At 51.3% G+C, this 20,071-nt stretch overlaps 1 protein-coding gene across 2 annotated transcripts in view; it reads left to right on the forward strand.

The window, feature by feature from the left end:
* NTRK3 (neurotrophic receptor tyrosine kinase 3) overlaps window positions 1-20,071 on the forward strand; it is a 347,391-nt gene that overhangs the window by 282,488 nt on the left and 44,832 nt on the right. For both annotated transcript variants that reach the window (XM_066355626.1, XM_066355622.1), the window contains exons 14-16: window positions 7,037-7,167; window positions 15,874-16,046; window positions 19,256-19,499. In XM_066355626.1, coding sequence (XP_066211723.1) covers window positions 7,037-7,167; window positions 15,874-16,046; window positions 19,256-19,499 — 548 coding nt within the window. The remainder of the gene's footprint in view (window positions 1-7,036; window positions 7,168-15,873; window positions 16,047-19,255; window positions 19,500-20,071) is intronic.

The raw sequence follows: 20,071 nt of genomic DNA on the forward strand, positions 1-20,071 counted from the left end.
GTGTTTCTTCAACTGAGGCTCCTTGTCCACATCATTGTCACTCCCTTTTAGTAACTGGGGGAAATTTTTAGATTCTAGACCTCCAAGCTCTGCAGAGTTGTCCTGTTGGCTCTCCAGCCGTTGAAATGTCTTCCCTTAGAAAACCCTTGACAGGAACCCAGGACGTCCTTTTGTCTTTGTAGCCTATAAATTATCTGGGGATTGCTTTGCGCACGCCGTTCCTGGGACAGTTTAGCCATGCTCTAGGTCCGGGTGAAGTGGCTGGGTTGGCTGCTGACCACTACAAAGGGTCTGGGGCTGTCCAGGGGGCACACTCACCTGCTCATGCTCTCACGCAACACCACAACACTGAGGGGAAATTAGTTCCACTTGCTGAGAGGTCTCAGCAGCCAGCGGGGTCGCGAGAAGGTGTGAGGGCAGGAGAAACTCCTACCCCCAGCAGAGGCGGGGCCCTGCCCTCTCAGCGGTCTCCTTCCCCCTCAAAGACTCCAGGCCGGCCTCGGTCTCCCTCCTGCCACTTCAAACACCCACAGTGGGAGCGCTGAGAATGTTATTCTTTCCCATTTAAAGACATTCCACTTCATGTGTAATTGCATGTGTGGTATTGGATTAATGTTTTCTTCTAAGCCTTTTTGGCAGCCTGAGACCCTCAGGTCTGGCTAGTGTAAAGAAAACACACACTTCTCAGAGACCCTCCTTCCTCTCCCCGTTCCCTCGTCCCCTCTTCTCTGCCAAGAATCCCCCCCTTGTTGATCCGCACAGTCGTCCTCTGGAACTCACCTTGTGCGCGAGGGCCCTGAGGCTGTCCAGACCCCCTGTTCTTCTGCGGGTGTCAGGGTCTTGATCTTTACCTTTTGTTACCATCTTCAGCTCCAGAAGGCATCCTCTCTGCCTTGATGAGCTCAGGTGGTGATGACCAAGGGTGGCAGGAAGTCCCGGTGGAAACGACTTTCTCTCAGTCCTTGTAGATGTGGTTGGTTCCCACCAAGTCCTGCTGCCAGTGCAGAAAGCAGCACCTCTCTCCGGGCGCTGGCCAGGGGGCTGCCATGAAGGATGGCAGGGTGACACGGTCCGCTTATGCTGGACTTTACAGTCTGGCAGGCCAACTCGAACATCTGGGTGACCTTGGGCAGATTACTCTGTCACCTTGAACTCCAGCTTCCTGGTCTGTAGCACTTGGGGCAGGGACACATTGTGTTACAGAGAGTTGAGAAGATGAATGAGGCAATGCATGCTGAGAGCTTAGCATCGTGTCTGGCTCGGAAAGTGCTTGCTCAATGGCAGTTACTTTTATTATTAATAAGGGCCCCAGGGTTATGATAACGATAAGAGCAAATAGACAAGCACAGCAGGTGGTAGAGGTGGTGGGGGAATACCTGTGAGGTCCCAGCAATGAGGCTGGGACCCGTTTATGGGCTGGGTGTTACAGGGGGTCAGGGCAGAGGGGAAGGCAGTGTGGTTAGGAGAGCCCATCAGGACCAGGTGCGACAGCAAGTGGCTAGCCCTTAGGGGTGCTGGGCGGGCCTGCGTCTGGTCCTTCAGGCAACAGCTGTCAGGGAAGGACGATCTCAGGGCTGCTGCATGCGTGGCCTCTTCGGACATTATCAGTCGAAGGTCCCAGGTAGCCAGTGAGCGTCTGCGAAGGCATTCTGGGTCTGACTGAGGAAGCACGTGGCTTTTGGGGACTGACTGCTCCTCGACACAGCAGAGGCAGTTCACCATTATTTATAATCACCGACCTGGGAAACCTGGTTTTTCTCTACTGATCAATAGCAATCTTTAGCAGGTGGGTGGTTGTGTCTGGCTCTGATGGCTTTATTCCATTGTCTGACCAATGTCCTCCCACAGCCTGTTTTGAACTCCCAAGGAGGAGGCGGCGGTCACCACGGTTGTAGGCTTGGACGGGCTGCGTGTGACCCGAGTCAGTGCTGGCCCCCCTCTGAGCAACCACGGTCACTTTATTTCTAGGGAATGTCACTATCCTTATCCAAATTCCTTTCTAAGCCACTATTTTCTTCACAGGTGTATTCATCTCTTAGTTAAAGTGAAAATACTGCAGCAAGGAAGGAAACCTACTTTTGTTAAATGTCTATTATGTGTCAGATATTTCCTATTATCTCTATATCTAAACATTTTGGATCCATCCTCTTAACAGCTCTGCCAAGTGGCACGTTCCCATTCTACAGACGCGGAGCTGGAGTCTGACCGAGGATAAGGCTCAGGTTCAGGATTCTCATACAGACCTGTCTCTTTTTCTCTTTTCCCAAGTCCCCCTCTTTCAGTAATACTGTTTTCTGTGGGTTTGTGCCCCCTCTTCATCCCTGGTCAGCAGGGCTGTGTAATTTACTCCTGTCACACTCCCGTTTTCCAAGAAATAGAAGTGAGACTGACAGTGGTCACCTGTGTCCCTGACCATGTCTGTCCAGTGGGTCAGCCTGTGCAGGTCCCAGAAAGTGCTGTAGGAAAATACCTCTTTCTCTCAGGTGAACAGAGGCAGGATGAGGGGATGACCACAGCCTGCCCGCTGACCTCTCAGGGATCTGGGGTCCATACCGAGGTGGGGGGTGACATCCTTGGTTAGTGATCTTGCGCAAGGTCAAGCTTACTACATGCCTGAGGGACCTCCCAGAAGTGGATCCCACACATACAGAATAATCATCTTGGGACAGAGGACAGTTTGTAGGACAGGAATTAAAAGAAGGAATTCTCTGTGTTTTAACGTCTAATGAACAACAAGAAGGTCCGATGGTGACGAGCTCTACCATGGCTTCCCCCAGTGGGACCCACTTAGTGGCTCTTAAGAAAAAGGATTTAGGGACAAGCCAGACCAGAAAGTGCCAGGAACCCTTTTCATCTCCCAAAGATGCCTCCGCACTGTTGGCCGGCTCCTTTCTTTCTCCAGCAGCCCCTCATTGCTGGAGGTTGGGAGGTCTTCCCACGCCGGGGGCTGTGTAGTCCCCTCTTTCTTCCTCCCCTCCCGTGTGCTGGCGTCTGAGCTCTGTGACCCAGACTCTGCTGGGCCGGCCAGCCAGGCAGTAAAAGGAGACTGATGCCCTCTCTTCCTAGGAAAATCCATCACTTTCTGGCGTGTGGATCAGATGGCTTCACCAGAGGCAGCTCTGAGCAGCACTGTGTGAGCTAAAAATAAGCACGAAAAGAGGCCCAAACAGACCCTGGGACATCAAAAATAGAACAGAACTGTCTCACTCCAGCCTTTCCCCGGGGCCTTTCCTCCCACACCCTCCCCTCACCCACACCCTTCTCCCCAGGGCCTCCAGGAGGGGGCTCTCCCCTTTCCCTTGGGAAGAAGCTGTACTGAAGTCCCAGGGTGGGCAGGAGAAGAAGAGGGGAAGATGGAGGGTTGAGCTGCTGTGGACCACGTCATCTTGGTGGCCACAGAGAAGGGAGGACACAGGACAGGCAGCCTCGTGTGATGGAAAGAAAGGCTCAGAGCCATAAAAGGAAGAGAGTCCTTCCTTAGCCATGTTTTAGCTCTGAGAACTTGGGAAATTTATCCCTGTCTCCATTTATCCATCTGTAAAAGGGGTACAATAACACATACTTGTCATGAGAATTGAAAATGGAGCAAATAGCAGGATTGCACACAAAATAGCTTTCTTTACCCAACTTCTTCCTATGTAGGCTCAGGGAAAGCCGCTGTTCGGGGGGCGGTCTGGGCTCTAGAGTCTTGGTATGTGAGTTTGTCCACATGGAAGTGATTTGCCTTGTGTATTTGGCCCATATCCAGCACACAGCCCCTGCTTACCTCATGGAGCTTCCTATTCTCGTGCTGGGAGGAAGTTCTCTCCTGGGCCGACTTGTGATGGAATGAAATATGTTTTCATTTTCTGTTCCTTCTGCTGCCCTTTCTCCCATCTCACCACCCCGTGCGTGGACCAGGCTCAGGGATTGCTCGCCACACACTTCTCTCTGCAGACAGCTAGACGGAGCCCAGGCTATTTTATTCTGAGCTGCTGGGTGTTTCCACGTCTCTGAAAAACCCATTTGAAGATTTGGGGCAGACACTTGGGTCCGCAGGAGGCTTCCGCTTCATGCGGGCAGAGAGCAGTCAGCTTTCTCGTCACATGGTCGCCTGCCCCAGTCCAGTCACATTCTTCCCCTCCTGCGGTCTGCGGTTCACAGCTGCCACGAGGCTCTCAGCTCCGGGGTGTGGGAGAAGTGGCCCCTGTACGCTGATCACCCTTGGCTCCTGTGCATTTCTCAGGGGCTGCAACTCTTGTTGCCGAGGGAGGGAGAGCAGGTAGAGGGTTCTGAGACCTGACCCAGGTCCAGCAGCTGAAAAACAGACCTTTCCACTTGACAGCTGGCCCCGCCCCGCCCCTGTTCTCATTCTGTGTCCAGTGTGGTTGAGAGTGAGAAGCTGGGTGGGGGACTCATGAGATCGCCCAGCCTGGAGTTGGACTTAGGACCCGGGGACATTTATACCATTGCTTTGCCTTTGTGGAGACCTGTCCAGAGCGTAAGGAAGTAAGAAGCCTGATCTCCATTCTGGGGCTGAGTAGTGGAGCCTCTGAGAGGGTTTGACTCAGCCTAGGCCACGCTGCCGGCGGCGGGTGGGGGTCGCCTGCAGGTCAGTCCAGGACTGCAGCCTCCTCCTGGTCTAAGGTGGTTGTGGACACGGGGCTTGCTGAGGCCACGCTGTAAAGGTGCACATCTGTCACCAGCTGGCTCACTCCTGACCCCTCAGTGCTGTCCTGTGTCAGTGGTTCTCAGAGTCGGGTCCTGAACTGTCAGTACCTACAGTACATCACCTCGAACTTGTCAGAAAGGACGATTCTCAGGCCCCTGGGCCTGTGAATGAGAATCCCTGGGCAAGGGCCGAGCGGTCTGTTTCAACAAGGCTCTCGATGATTCGGACACAGCTGAAGCTTGAGTACCACTTTCTGTTACAATGCTCAGAGAGGCTGGGTTAGGGTGGGGTCTGGCTACTCAGGCATGTCCCGATGCTCTGGAGTCTGGTCCCACTCAGCCACCAGTGTGGCCTTGGCCCTTGCTTCCCCTTCTTGTAAAATATCAACAATCATGAAAACACCCACACACCCTGACATCTCAGAGGGCTTTAAGGTTTAAGCTATACTGGCTGATCTAGCAGGTAAGCAGGTATGGATTATCCCCTGCACCCATTTTACAGATGTGGAAACTGAGACCCAAGATGTTTGTAAGGTGCTCAAAGCCCAGAGTGCATGTTGGATCCAGGTGTTGAACCAGATTCCCTGGCTTCTCATTCCTTACCTGTCCCTGCATGATCAGAGGCGTGGGCTTGGCCTCGCAAAGCTGCCATCACCAGCCCCATCTTGACTTAGGGGCAGTGCCAGGAACTCAGCTTGCAGGAACCTGTGTGTCATCAGCAGTCACCTGGGAATGAAGATGCCGCGATGAGTTGATAGCCTCCCTGGAGAGGTCCTGACCTTCCGTTTTCTCTCAGTGGGAAGAATCTAGCCTCCCTCTTCCAGGCCAACAAATACCAGTGCTCAGAGGCTGGGAAAGAGCAGCAAGAGTGAGAGGAGGGAACTGCTTTTTAATTCCCTGGTTGCAAAGACGGGGGCAGAGCCATGTGTGTGTGGCAGCCTCCTGGGGGCTCCGTGGCCGGCGAGGAGCAGCACCGCAGCTGTGAGCCTGCAGGTCTGTCTCCAAATACTTCCCTCCCACGGTTCCTCACAGGCACTCCCTGGGGGCCCAAAGAACTCGGATAGAAAAGAAAAATGTTGTGGAGTCTATTCTGAAAGGAATCCCCAAGCCAACCGAAATAATAACCAAAGCCTTGAACCACACCCCTCTGTCCCTGTCATAGGTCTCTTTGACACGGGGACAAGCTGCCTGTCTTCAGCTGTCCTCTGTCCTCAGCTGTCATTTCTGGCAAGGTCATTTGAGATAGTCCTCTTCCCTGGCTCTGCAGTGCTCTTCCTATGTTAATACCGATATTTAATGGGCTCCTGCCTGTCGAACAATTAATGGAAAGGTCAGTGAGTGATCTCTGGCTCACTGCTTTCCTCACCAGCCCACTTCTTAAACAATCCCTTCCCAGCATTCTTTCCAAACAGGTGGGAGGGCTGAGGTCACCTCTTTGCGTCCTCCGGGCAGACAGACTTTAATTAGGTTGCTAAATTAGCAGAGGCAGGGGCTAGCCTTCCCTGCACAGACCCGGGATCTGGGGCGGGCTCCTCCTGGGCTTGGCTTTGATCATCTCCTTGGTGTTTCTCTCCGAGGAGAAGGCCTTGTTGGGGAGAGGCTTCCCCAAATCATTTTAGCTACCACTTAGTAGTCTTTATCACAACCCAGACCTGGTGGTAGGATTGTTACAGCCATTATAACAAGAGCCAGTGCACATCTGTGTGTGTGTGCGCGTGTGTCTGTCTGTAGTTTTCCCAGGCCCTGGGCCAAGCTCTGCCTCTGGATTATTTCACCTAATCTCCACAAGAATTCAGCACATCAGGTATTGGTATTAATCTCATTTTACAGGTGAGGAAATCGAGGCTCTGGGGTGACATACCCATCCCAAGGTCAAAAAGCTAGCAAAGGTGTGGAGTCAGAATTCAAACCCGATTCATGAATACCCTGGAGACCTTGCTATTCAGAGGACAGTCTGTAGACCCAGAGCGCGTGGGCATGGCCTGGGAGTTTGTTAGAAACGCAGCCAGGCCCCCTGCGCGTGAGCCTGCCTGGACCCCGGTGTCCTGTGCTCGGTAACTATCGGGACCACCGTGTTCTCTCCAGCAACCAGAGCCAGTTACACTGGAGTCCTGTGTGTGAGCTTGTGTTGTCTGCTCTCAAGCTGCAATCCAGAGAGGTGATGGGCTCGGCAGGGGCAGAGCTGAGATTTGATTCTGGGTTGGACTTTCAGAGAGAAGGCCGTTTTCATGCCCACTTTGGGGTGCTAGCGTCTGTCTCTCCTGCTGTGGACTCAGAAGCAGAACTCCCTGCTCCGGACAGACAGACCCTTGTGCCCTCCTGTCTGCGGGGTCCCTGATGAAGACAACTGACTTGACTGCTCCCCCACTATCCCCCCCCCCCACAGACGTGCAGCACATTAAGAGGCGGGACATCGTGCTGAAGCGAGAACTGGGTGAGGGAGCCTTTGGGAAGGTCTTCCTGGCCGAGTGCTACAACCTGAGTCCGACCAAGGACAAGATGCTGGTGGCCGTGAAGGTAAGTCCCAGAGGCCCGTGGTCTCCAGGAAGGCAGAGGGGTGGCCGGGGCTGGAGAGCCAGAAGGGGAGCCTCCTTCCATCTGGCGGGAGGGGTAAACAGTCTTTATCGGATGCAGTCGGGCCCTTGCTCCAAGGGCAATGAAATGTTTGGGCCCCAAACTAACATCCTTTGGCTCCAAAGGGTGCATGCTGCCACACAGCACAGGGGGCTGTGCCTGGTGTGCTGTGAAAGGCCCTGCGTTGTTCTGAGGCCCTGGGCTCACTCCTGTCCCCAGCTGGCCCTCCTCCCTCCTCAGTGACCTTGGTAAGTCACCTGACCGTTTCTCAAGAGGAGAGTTGGGTGAGGGGTGGGCAGCAGACATCGCTGGGAACAGGCAGAGACGGGGAGGGGTGTCAGGTACTGAGCACAGGGAGCAGGGTGAGTGGGGGTGGGAGAAACTCTTAAACACCCCCGTGGGATCCAGGTTCAGACCCCAGAGGGTATCCTGCTGTAGGTGACTGCTGGGTGGGCTCACTGACCACAGTGCCTTTGTGCTGCTGAGCCAGTTGTGCAGGTCTGAGGCTGGAGTTGAACTGCTTGGAGCACACTTCCTCCAGCAGTGACCAGCTTCACCTGTAAATCAGTTTTGGACAAATCATTGAGCACAATTGGCACAAACAAGAGTCAAGCAACACCTGAAGGCACCCACGGGTCTCGGGAGCCCTGCTCTGGAACGTGGATTGGCCTCCGTGCGTGCAGAGAGCACCATGTTCTGGGCCAGGGGCAGGAGACATGCTCCCCATGACGATCTCACTTAGACCTCCAAAGGGTCCCTTCCTGAGCACTGAGGGATCTGACCAAACCACCGCCACGATGACAACTTCATGCTTCTATGCCTTCTGGGTCTGTATGCATGGTCCTGTGTCTGCAGAAAGTCCGTCTGCAGCGGGCATGACTCCACCCATTGAGCTGTGTGACCTTTTGCAAGACATTGAACCTCTTTGGGCCTTAGTTTTTTTATCTGTCTGATAGAAAATAGAAATCTTCTCTTTAAAATTTTGGTGATCAAATGACATATGTCAACTCCTTAGTATACTGCTTGGGACATAGTACATGCTCAGTGAAGAATAGTTGCTATGCGTTTTTATTGTTCTCATTCTTGATGTTGCTATTATTGGAAGCGCTTAGATATGACACATGACTGCCATGCTTGCATTGACCACCCAGAATCGAGGTTGCCAAACTTTCTCTCTAAAAGGCCAGGTAGTAAATCTCTTAGGCCCCGAGGGCCATACATTCTCTGTCACAGCAACTCACTCTGCCCCTGCAGGGGAAAGCAGCCTATGTAAACCGATGGCGATGGCTGATTTTCAATAACTTTTCTTTAAAAATACAAATAGGCATTGTCTGCCAGCTTCTGCTCTAGAAATAAATAAGGTGCTAGAGCATTGTCCTGTGAAAGGTTAACCATAATTGTCGCTGGACATCCTGAGAATGAACCTGCCCCATAGACGTCAGATAAGAGAGGCTGTCTTTATAGGGCTTGCACCAGGGATGTGGGAAAGTTTCTCATTGTGTCCCTAAACTTAGAAACGGCATGCCCCGAATCCTAATTTATAGGATGACACTAATCCACTGGGCGTTCCAGCATTCGCCTGGGAAGTGGTGGCTGAACTGGACCTTTTTGTGCTTTGAGCAGGAAATGAAATGACGTCCTAAAACCCTGGGAAATGTTTCCCACTGAGCAGCCCGGTATTAAGGGGCAGTATCCAAATTGGGTGACACAGAAAATGTGTTTCTGTTTTCATCCTTTTATAAAGGTTCCTTTCTGTCCTTGGGTCTGGGAACCTTGAGGAGGTGAGTGCTGGGATTTCACACCCTTTGCTGTCTGGTGGACCCACCCAGCCAGTAGCCCCTGGAAAAGATACTCCCCTGCCCCCCAGAGAACAGCCAAGGCAGTGGTTCCTGTCTCTTCATCCCCTTTACGGGGAGGCAGTCAGATAGACTCCCGCATGCGCCTGACCGGGATCCACCCGGCATGCCCACCAGGGGGCGATGCTTTGCCCCTCTGGGGCGTCGCTCTGTTGCATCCAGAGCCACTCTAGCGCTTGAGGCAGAGGCCACAGAGCCATCCCCAGCGCGCCTGGGCCATCTTTGCTCCAATGGAGCCTCGCTGCAGGAGGGGAAGAGAGAGACAGAGAGGAAGGAGAGGGGGAGGGGTGAAGAAGCAAATGGTGCTTCTCCTGTGTGCCCTGGCCGGGAATCAAACCTGGGACTCCTGCACGCCAGGCCGACGCTCTACCGCTGAGCCAACTGGCCAGGGCCTAACGGGCAAGAGCTTTTTAGCCCCATAGTTTCCATGGTGGAAACAGCAGAAATGGCGGCAGCTGTTCTGAAGATGCTTGCATTCTGTCGGGGAAAGAAGAGAATACCCAAGAAAGAAATGGAGAGCATGTCAAGGCAGAGTGGAACTGCAGATGTGTCATGTGAGAGTGACATTAAGGTCATGTGATTCATGAGCTTTGTAAATAGGTGATGCTTTTACTTTTAAACAGTCATTTGACAAGCAGTATGGTTGCTTAAAAGATCTCAAGAGAGTCTCCCAGATAGCCAAACAGCTGATAAGAATATGAGAAAGGTTCCCAACCTGATGAATCATCAGAAAAATGCTAATTGATCTATAATACAAAACCACTGAACACCAAGCAGAATGGCTAAATAGTGATGACAGTCCCAAGTGCTAACAAGGATACAGAGCAACCACAGCTCTCATACTCCGCTGGTGAGAATGTGAAGTGGTAGAATTGTTTTTGAAAAATAGTTTGGTATTCTAGAACATTAGAATTATGTGACCCAGGGCTCCCACTTCTAGGCCTATATCTAATAGGTATCTATCTATCTGTCCATCCATTCATCCATCCTTCCATTAGATATCTCTCAAGAAATATGCCTAAGAATGTTTGTAAAGCATTATTTATAACAGCCAAAATCTGGAAACAACCCCAGTGTCCATCAATAGCAACAAGATAATGAGTGTAATGTATCACTGCAGAGGGAAATCACTCAAGGAGGAGAATGGATGGACTATAGCTATGTGCAACAATGTGCGAGACTCCCAAAAGCACAATGTTGAATGAAAAGAGACAGATATGGAAATATACATAATGCTATATGGATGGTTCAATTATTTAGTGTTCAAAAAAATGTAAAATTGAACTTTAGGGGTTCATGTTTAGGTAGACAAAAACTATTTTTAAGAAGCAAGGATATGAATTCCATAAGTACGGACTGTGGTTACCTTTGGGATGAGGTGGGCTGTACTGGAGGGGCAGAGTGTGGGGTGGGGGCATTTTTGGAGGGAAGACAATATTTTTTTTTACGTACATTGAAGCATTGTGTTAAATCAGTGTGCTAGAAAGGCTTCCTCTTTTAAGGATTTATCATATTCTTAAAAACATGCTTAAATTATTCATCCACAAGTATACTGCTCACAAAAATTAGAGTTTATTTCAAAATGAATATGAAGCAATAAAAAAAGAAGCATTTGATATATATATTGATATATATATATATATATATATTTTTTTTTTTTGTATTTTTCTGAAGTTGGAAATGGGGAGGCAGTCAGACAGACTCCCGCATGCGCCAGACCAGGATCCACCCGGCATGCCCACCAGGGGGCGATGCTCTGCCCATCTGGGGCATTGCTCTGTTGCAACCAGAGCCATTCCAGCGCCTGAGGCAGAGGCCATAGAGCCATCCTCAGCATCCAGGCCAACTTTGCTCCAATGGAGCCTTGGCTGCGGGAGGGGAAGAGAGAGACAGAGAGGAAGGAGAGGGGGAGGGGTGGAGAAGCAGATGGGCGCTTCTCCTGTGTGCCCTGGCCGGGAATTGAACCTGGGACTCCTGCACGCCAGGCCGACGCTCTACCACTGAGCCAACCGGCCAGGGCTTGATATTTTTTTATTAAACAAGAACATCAGAAAAGTAAACAACAAGTCAAAGGAAATTGTTCAATTATGCAAATGGATGCAAAACCAACTTTTATTTCATTGGTGAAAATGCACTATTCAAAAGTACTGGAGTATCTGCACATTCCTTAATCCCCTAATTTTTGTGAGCAGTGTATTTATTGAGCACCTACTATGTGCCTGGCACTATGTGAGGTGCTGGGGATAGAGGAATAAAAGGGACACACGGGCCGAGTAGCTCATGCCTCAGAGCCAAGAAGGGACATTTAAGGAGGAGGAGGTGATGGTGACAGTGGTGATGATGACAATGACAGCTGCATCTGATGGAGAACACTTAATTGGGTGCTCAGAATGTACTGGGTCTGGCTATAAGTGGTGTGTGCAGATTCAGTGTTTCCTTCTCACAACAAGCCTGAGAGCCAGGCACTGTCACCGTCCCCTTTGTATAAAAGAGGACATTGAGGCACAGAAGGACAGGTAGCAATTTGCCTAGGGTCCCCCAGCTGATCCGAGTCAAATGCACATCCAGGAACCCCTCTCCTTCACAGAAGAGGTAGCAAGACCTTCATCACTGTCATTCCTGTCCCCTCTGTTTCTCCGGGTGAACCTCAGCGTTCTTCAAAGTCATGACTTCTTCCCGAGTGAGGTTTTATCTAGGGTAGAGTTTGTCTTGTCGGTGGAAGTTTTATTTTAACCTCAGTGACAATATAATTGATTTTCAAGATAGCTAATTTGGTCTTAATGTTATCGTTATCTTAATTTTGTTTCTCCCTGTTATTTGCTGACTACCTTCTTGGCTTTTTAAATAATGATTTCTTCACTCTCTTTGAGCATTTCCTTACTGTCACATCTTTATCAGCCTATTCCTAAAAAATGAACTTTATCTGCAGGAAATTTCATGTTCCTGTTATTGGTCATTTTAATTACTTGGATTTAGTGTTATATTTCTCCCAGTCTGCCTGAACCTCCAGTTTTCTGTTCCTTTTGGTTTGGAGAGTTGTTTTGGTTGTGTTTTGCGTGTTCATTATTTCAAGTTTCGATTACTTTAAGTTTGAGCAAGAACTTAAAACACTTGTGAAACAATCTGAGTGCAGAATGTCATCTTCTCACTATTTCCCCCATTTTAAAAAACTAGGTTGCCTCCCGTTCTTACTACTGATTAACCACTGGCCTTTATCAGGTCTTTCTAAGAGATTCATTCTAGGTTCTATAATCACAGCCTACTCTTTGCAATTATAGTTCACTGGTTTTCATGACATCTCATTACAGTAAGTGATGGCTTGAACAGATTTAGCTGTCATAAATGAACTTGGCAGTAGTCACAGCGGACTCTTGGTGAGCCCCTCTCCGGGACAGACGTACTGTATTTCCCTGGGTATCCAACCAGCACAGAGTGTTCAGGATGTATCGGGCATTAGTCATGGTGTTTCTTGAGGTAATGGACAGTTCATCGGGCTGGCAATGTGGCTGTCCCTTGTTTGAGAGTTCTTCTGGCTGAAATTTCCCCCCCGCCCCTCCCAAAAGAAAAGGACAGCGAGAGGCAGCAGACCCCTAAGCTGGCGGGGTGATGTTAAGTGACTCTGAGGGAGCTGGGGGCTGGTGAGAAATCTGAGTGTTCCTGCCATCACCACAGCTTCCCTGCCACCCGACTGAACAGCCCCTCGAAACCTAGGACTTGGGGTGAATGGGGAGCTGACACACAGAGGAGAAGGCCATAAAGGGCAACATTCTCAAATTTGAGGGAGAGAGTAGACAAGGGGGCAAGTCCAGCTTCCCTAGGTGAAGAGCTTCGGAGACCCCTCGGCACGACCCCTCTCCCTGAGTCTCCCGTGCCACCACTGTTGACCCATTTTGAAGTTCCCCTCGGAAGTGGCCTCCATGGAGGGGGCAAGGGAGTGTTAGGGCTGACTTTCCTCCTCCTCTCCCTCCTCCTCCTTCAGCTCTGGTCATCTTTGCCCCAGTTGTGTCAGTCCCTGAGGACAGGGGCCACTGGCAGCCCTTTGCTGAACACGACCCTCTGCCATTTACATAAACACTTCAGGCTGGACCGAAGAGGTGGCCCCCCACGGTGATGGCAGGAACTGGAGGGTGGGAAAACAACAGCGACTCCAGTGCCTTGTGCCTCCTCCCGGTGCGTGAGGGCGCCAGCCTCGGGACGCTGGCGGGCGCTGCTGGAGAGCTGAGAACAGAAGTATCCGATGGCCGCCTCTGGCGTCCAGGACCCTGCGAGGGAATGATTTACAGAGATGGAGAGAGGCCATTTGGCTGGCCCCAAATTTGATCTACTTTTCCCTCTCATAAATCCAGCATTCACATAAATCTTTGTACTCTCCCATCCCACCCATGCTGGGCTCTCTTTTTTTCCCCTCTCTTGTTCTTCATGAAAATAAATAAATCTCTGGCAGGCCTCCCGTGCCCACGCCCCCGCTCATGGAGTTCAGAGCTGCAGTGGGACGTGGGTCACCGAGAGAGGCGCCCTCTGCCTGCTCCACCTCTGACAGGGAGGCTGCGCAGGTATCTCTGCTCTCGTCGCTGGTGGCCACACACAGCAGCCTGTCCCTTCAGGGTTGGGTTGCTTCCCTGAGAAGGCAGCCAGGGCCAGCGTGGGGACCAGGCGGAATCGGAACTGGTGAAATGATGTCGCCCTCGCCTGTGGCCCTGGCCGGCCCTGCGGACCTGGCATCCTCCCTGGGCCTAGCCCCTCTGCTGGCGCCCACACTTCTCCCCTCTCCTGACCCTCTCCTCTTGCCCATCGTTTAACTTATGTGTTCGCCATTTCCCTGTGAACCTGCCTAGAGACTAATTCAATGGGTAAATTAATTCAAGCAGGTATGCCAGACAAGAAAGTCTCCTGGGTTCCTGACTGGAGGTGTTCCTTCTTCCGGGATCTTTGGCAAGTCACTTCCCTGTTCAGGACCTCAGTGTTCTCGCCTATAAAATGGGACCGTTAACACTAGATCATTTCCAACATTCTTGTCAGCAGCGGAGCTATTTATTCAAACACTTTATTGGGCGAAACCTCCAAATCTTGAAAAGAATAAAAGGGGGTGCTGGTTGAATTTGGAGTGGGGCTCGATCTCTGGTCAAGAGACCATAGCCATGATTCTTTGGATAAGGTCCTTCCTAGAGACATTGCTGTGACCTGGACACCAGAGACCAGGAGGTGGCTGAGGTCTGGTTTAACTGTCATTTAAGATGTATCATTTAAGTTGGTGTCTGGACAAGGCTGGGCCTCAGTTTTTCGACTCCAGACTTGAGCAGGTGAAAGTAGACAACACCTGGGCCTTTTTCATGCTGAGAGTCCTCATCTTGGATGTGCTAATGACTGGCAGAGGTTTGATGGGCCCCAGGTACTAGTTTGCATAATCACACACCTGCCATACTGCCCAGGCAGCCTTGTCGATTTCCACTGATAGGGGCTGCAGTGGCAGGAGAGAGATCTCTTGCTGGGAGGCCTTCAGTGCCAGCATGATCTACAGGGAGGTCGGTCTGCCCACATAAATAGAACAGGACAGGTGCCCAGCAGAGAGAATGCAAGCCAGGCCCCCCCCCCAGGTGTCTGGATTCTCACTAACCTGAATGTGGTGCGTAGACACCCCACTTCCCCCTCCCTGCCTGCCTCCTCTTGTGTCTGCTGAGGTTACTAATCTGTGTCAGCAGGGGAAGCAAGCGGAGGTTTGGCCCCACTTGCCTTCTGACCTCATGGGGAGGGCGGGAAGGCTGGAAAACAGTGTGCGCACCTCTGCCTAGGCTGCTCCTCCTGTGGATAGGGCCGCCTTCTTCACTCCCTTCCCACTCACCGTCCACAGTGGCCACCATCGCTGCACCTCCCTGCTGGTCCCCAAGCATGACCGCTCGGCCGTGTTCACATGCCTCTGCTTTGGTCTTACCACATTTATAAATAATAGTCTCCTCCATTGATCCTCCTGGGCCCTGGGGCAAGTGATATTTTAGTGCTTACTCCTCACACAGGGCCTCCCAGTCCCATAGGGGCTGAATCGTGACATTTCAGTGGCCAGCAGGTGCCCATCTTGCCATTCTACCCTGGGACTTTGAGGTCCTTTACTTGGGCCTAAGGATCCTAAGGCTTCTGCCCAGTGACTGCCATTCCATGGCTGCAGTCCCCCCGACACCCCCACCCCCATCCTTCGCCCCGTACTTCCTTCAGCTCCTCCTGGGAGGACACAGGCACCTTTGAAGTCAAAGCATTGACGTTTCTCTGCAAATATACGCCTCACCACCTAAAGGCAAGGAACAGAGAGAGCAAGGAGACTTATTAGACTGCCTGCCTGATTTCTGGTAGACTCTGGGCACAGGCGAATTGAAAGTTAAAGCAACTGGGGCAGGTTTTCCCGCTGTTCGCTGTAGCTGTGGGACCATTTCTTCCAGGAACTGTGAAGGGAGAGGGCCTTTGTCGGCCTCCCACCCCACGGCCCCTCCCTCTGCTATTCACACTAATCTCTGAGGAAGCCCAGGGCTCTGAGATGAACCTAATTTGCAGTCACTGGCTGGTGTCTGGGACTTAGTGTCAGAATGTTGATTCCCATTTCTCCAGGGATGGAAAGGCTGAAGGAGGAAGGGGTCAGGCCTGGCTGTTGTAACTTAGCCTAATGGTCCTTAAACTCCGATTGAAATCTTCTTTGTTCAGAACCAGCAGGCTCTTTATTATGTATGAGCACCAGGTTTCTTCCCAGGGGCGAATCCAGCACGCCCTGTCCTCTGGCTGCTGAAGACCACTGTCCTGTTGTTTCCAGGCCCTGAAGGACCCTACCCTGGCTGCCCGGAAGGATTTCCAGAGGGAGGCTGAACTGCTTACCAACCTGCAGCATGAGCACATTGTCAAGTTCTACGGCGTGTGTGGTGACGGAGACCCCCTCATCATGGTCTTTGAGTACATGAAACATGGGGACCTGAACAAGTTCCTCAGGTAAGCGGGGTTGCCATCCCGTCCCGTGCCCTGACACAGCCCCGCCAAACCCCGGGATCCTGTCTGGAGTCAGCAGTTGCATTTGCTCCTTTGAACACTTAGGTCTGTGGTTAGACATGAGAAGCAACCTCTCATCTTTCTGCGTCATCTCCTGAGCTGATGGGCTCAGGCCTGTCTCCCTGATTTTGAGGGAGGAAAGGTTGAGGACGTAGGGTCAAGTGACCCATACTCTTCCTCTTGATTCAAGGTGGGTCAGGAGGTGGGGCAGGGCATGGAATGGGCTCAGGGTCCTGCCAGCCTGTGGCCCCATCTCCATAGCTCTTGGGCCGTTCTGTCCCCGGAGATGAGAATTGTCTCATATTTCTCCGTGTTGCAGAGTCAGGCTAATCCCTTATGCCCCTCCAGGAAGCTTCTTGCTGGAGACTTTGATGATGAAGAGGAGGAAACAAGCAGAAGTGGTTGGAAAAGGGGCATATTTTTCTTGGACAACTTTAGAATTGTGCTGTCTAGTACAGTAGCCACATGTGGCTATTTGAGTTTAAATTTAAATTACTTACAGTTAAATAACATTTAAAAATTTACTTCCTTAGTCTCACTAGCCACATTTTGAATACTCAGCAGCCACATGTGGCTGCCATATCAGGCAGTGCAGTACATAACATTTCCGTCAGTACAACGCTCTGTCGGACAGTGCTCTTCCAGAAAGCTTGGATTGTCCTAAGAGGGGTTTTCCCCATCCTGGAGCCAGATTGTCTGGGTGTTGAGAGACTCCTGGTGGCACTGGTGAGGGACTGGAACCCCATCCAGAAGTTCCCCAGAGAAGACAGCATGTGCATTAGAGCAGAGTTACCACGGCCCTTCTTTCTGTATCCGTCACCTCCATGCAGTGCCCAGCTGGAGGAGAGAGCATGTGTGAGGATCTGTGGGGCTCAGGGTCCCAGGAGGCTGGCTGAACACTTGGTCCCTGGACACTTAGCCACCTTTTGAAGGCTGTTGAATTCCAGGGCTCAGAATGAGTGACATTTCCAGAATTCAACCATAGGTTGTGGAAGACTAGCACAGTCCCCACACTGACACGAGCATCCATGTGAAGCAGGACATCCAGGAGAGTGTCGTGCTTTGGGCAGGGACTGGGAAGGGTTGGTAGCAGGTGATGGAGGCACCTTATGCGTCGGGTTTCCCAATAATGGCCATAGAGCAGCTAGAAGTAGCTGCAGGGCAGTCTACACCCCTGAACGTGGTTTCACAATACTATTTATTCCTTTCCTGGAGAACGCAGCCCTCGTCAGTAAGACAGACTCACGTTCACGTCCCAAATTGTCACATCTCAGTGCTATAACCTAGAACAAGTTATTAGAACTTATTTCTTCTTCCTGAAATACCAAGCCATTAAGAACCGCTTCACAGGTTCATTGTATGACTAGGAAATGCCTGTATTTCTATCATTCCAGGCATTTTCCAGGTGTCCAGGCAATGGCAGCTGCTACTACTAAGATGATTACGATTATCCTTTCCATCAGAACTGTGGACCATGGCAGTTGCTAATGAAGCTGGCATGCCTTCTCAGTTCTCAGGGTCTTCCTCACCCTGTGAGGGGCATGCGCCATTTTCTACCACACCCTCCCCATAGGGTCTACAGTGCCTTCAGCCCAAGTGCCACCAACAGGGCATCAGAGTGCTCCCAGGTGCCATGCCCAATAGGAGGGAAGATGGGAAAAAAACGTGGAGGCCCTTCCTGCTCTCACATCTGCAGTGGTGCAGTGTGCTGTCCTGGTGGACTAGAGTGTGCTCGTCTGTCAACCCTCCTTCCCGAGCCCACAGGAGATCGTAAAACAGCCACACCCCTGTGTAATGGTGCCTCTCCGTGGAAATCAGAGAAGCTGTGGAACAGACTGAGGCCTCGCCGTCCACCAGGCTTCCTTGGCCCACACCTTCACCAATAAGCACCTGGGTATGGTTACGGCTCATTGGGCTTCCTGGAGAGAAGTGGAAACACTAAAAGTGGCCAGTAAGACCGGCCACAGTGTCAGGATAACAAACACTTGATTTGAGGTAGAGGGAGTGTTGAGGCTCCCCAGGCCTCTGCTTCAAGGCCATAGGGTCTCTTCATTGGGCCCTGCCACCTGCAGAGTCCCCTAGTCCTAGGCAGTGTGGTCCAGAGGGTGAACTCAAGAGTCTTGCTACCCAGAGCATCACTACTGGGAGATAAAAGAAGTGCAAATGAGCACCACCTAGCCAATCAGAATCTTGGGGGCGTGGCCCAGGGAGCTGATTGGCAAGCCCTCTTGATGCCCTTTAGGAACAGGCTCTTGTAGAGCCACATGTCTGGCTTCATCTGCTCCTGATCACCCCTATGTTCATTCTGGGAGCTCTGTGGCTTTGGCCAGGTGATCCCATCTTTTTTTTTTTTTCTTTTTTTTTTTTTTGTATTTTCTAAAATTGGAAATGGGGAGGCAGTCAGACAAGACTCCCGCATGTGCCCGACCGGGATCCACCTGGCATGCCCACCAGGGGGCAATGCTCTGTTGCAACCAGAGCCATTCTAGTACCTGAGGCAGAGGCCACAGAGCCATCCTCAGCGCATGGGCCAACTTTGCTCCAGTGGAGCCTTGGCTGCAGGAGGGGAAGAGAGAGAGAGGAAGGAGAGAGGGAGGGGTGGAGAAGCAGATGGGCGCTTCTCCTGTGTGCCCTGGCCGGGCATCCAACCCGGGACTCCTGCACGCCAGGCCGATGCTCTACCACTGAGCCAACCGGCCAGGGCGATCCCATCATTTTGTGCCTTAGTTTTCCTATCACAAAGTTGGGATGGAAGGATTAAGTGAATTAATATATTTAATATACTTAGAGCAGTGCCTGGAACAGAGTAAGGGCCATGAAAGAGCTAGTTGTTGTTTTATTAATTATTCTATATTAGACCTCTCAAACCTGGGAAACCCTGGGTAGAAATAAAATAGTCTGCAAGAGTAGAGTCGTCTATGACCTACTGGAGCATGTCTGCTGTCATCTTAGTTGGGAACCTGGGGGCAGTGCTTCACCCGTATCCGTACTCACATAATACGTTTTGGGGTAGACAGGAATAGGCCATAGGTGGGCCGAGAAGGCAGACTACATTCATTTCTGTGGTGCGTTCCAGAGAATGAGTGTTCAAGGCCTTTCCCCTTGGTCTCCTGACGTCCCTCTGCCCCTTGTCTTTCCCCTGCCCCCCGCAGGGCCCACGGGCCAGATGCGATGATCCTCGTGGACGGGCAGCCACGCCAGGCGAAGGGCGAGCTGGGGCTCTCCCAGATGCTCCACATTGCCGGTCAGATTGCCTCGGGCATGGTCTACCTGGCCTCCCAGCACTTTGTGCACCGGGACCTGGCCACCAGGAACTGCCTGGTTGGAGCCAACCTGCTGGTGAAGATCGGAGACTTCGGCATGTCCAGAGATGTCTACAGCACTGATTACTACAGGGTAAGGAGGCTTTTCCAGCCGCAGGACCCCATGGCAGAGCTAGCACCTTGCTTACATGTCTTCATCGTTGTCCATAACCCTGTCGCTCTGGAGCACACATACACAGCCACGCCCATGCATACACACCGCCATGATTATCCTTTGGCCACTTCTACATTGTGGCTTATTGTCTGCTATTCTCTCTAGAGCTAGCTCCTCTCTCTCTCCTAGATACTTAATTCAACTATGCCCTTAAATTGCTATGACATATGCATTGTAGTCTCACGTCATTAACAAATACTCATTCTTCATGTAACTAGCTGTATGTGTATATATATATATTATATATAAGATATGTAATATATATATATCCCCAAATACACACAGAGACAGACTCAACTTAGTGCTACCTTTTAGCACCTTCCAACTAAGTCCCTGATCCAGCCTCACCCACGATACATGATATTCTCTGAAATTATCTGCTGACTGTGTAGGCTTGTTTTCAAGGGCAGTTCTTGAGGAAAAGCCAGAACCCAAAGTAAAGTAGCAAAAAATGGTTAATGTCTTACTGAGCACTGTCACCCCAGTGGCTC

This window comes from Saccopteryx leptura, chromosome 13, assembly GCF_036850995.1.
Source record: "Saccopteryx leptura isolate mSacLep1 chromosome 13, mSacLep1_pri_phased_curated, whole genome shotgun sequence".
NCBI lineage: Eukaryota > Metazoa > Chordata > Mammalia > Chiroptera > Emballonuridae > Saccopteryx > Saccopteryx leptura.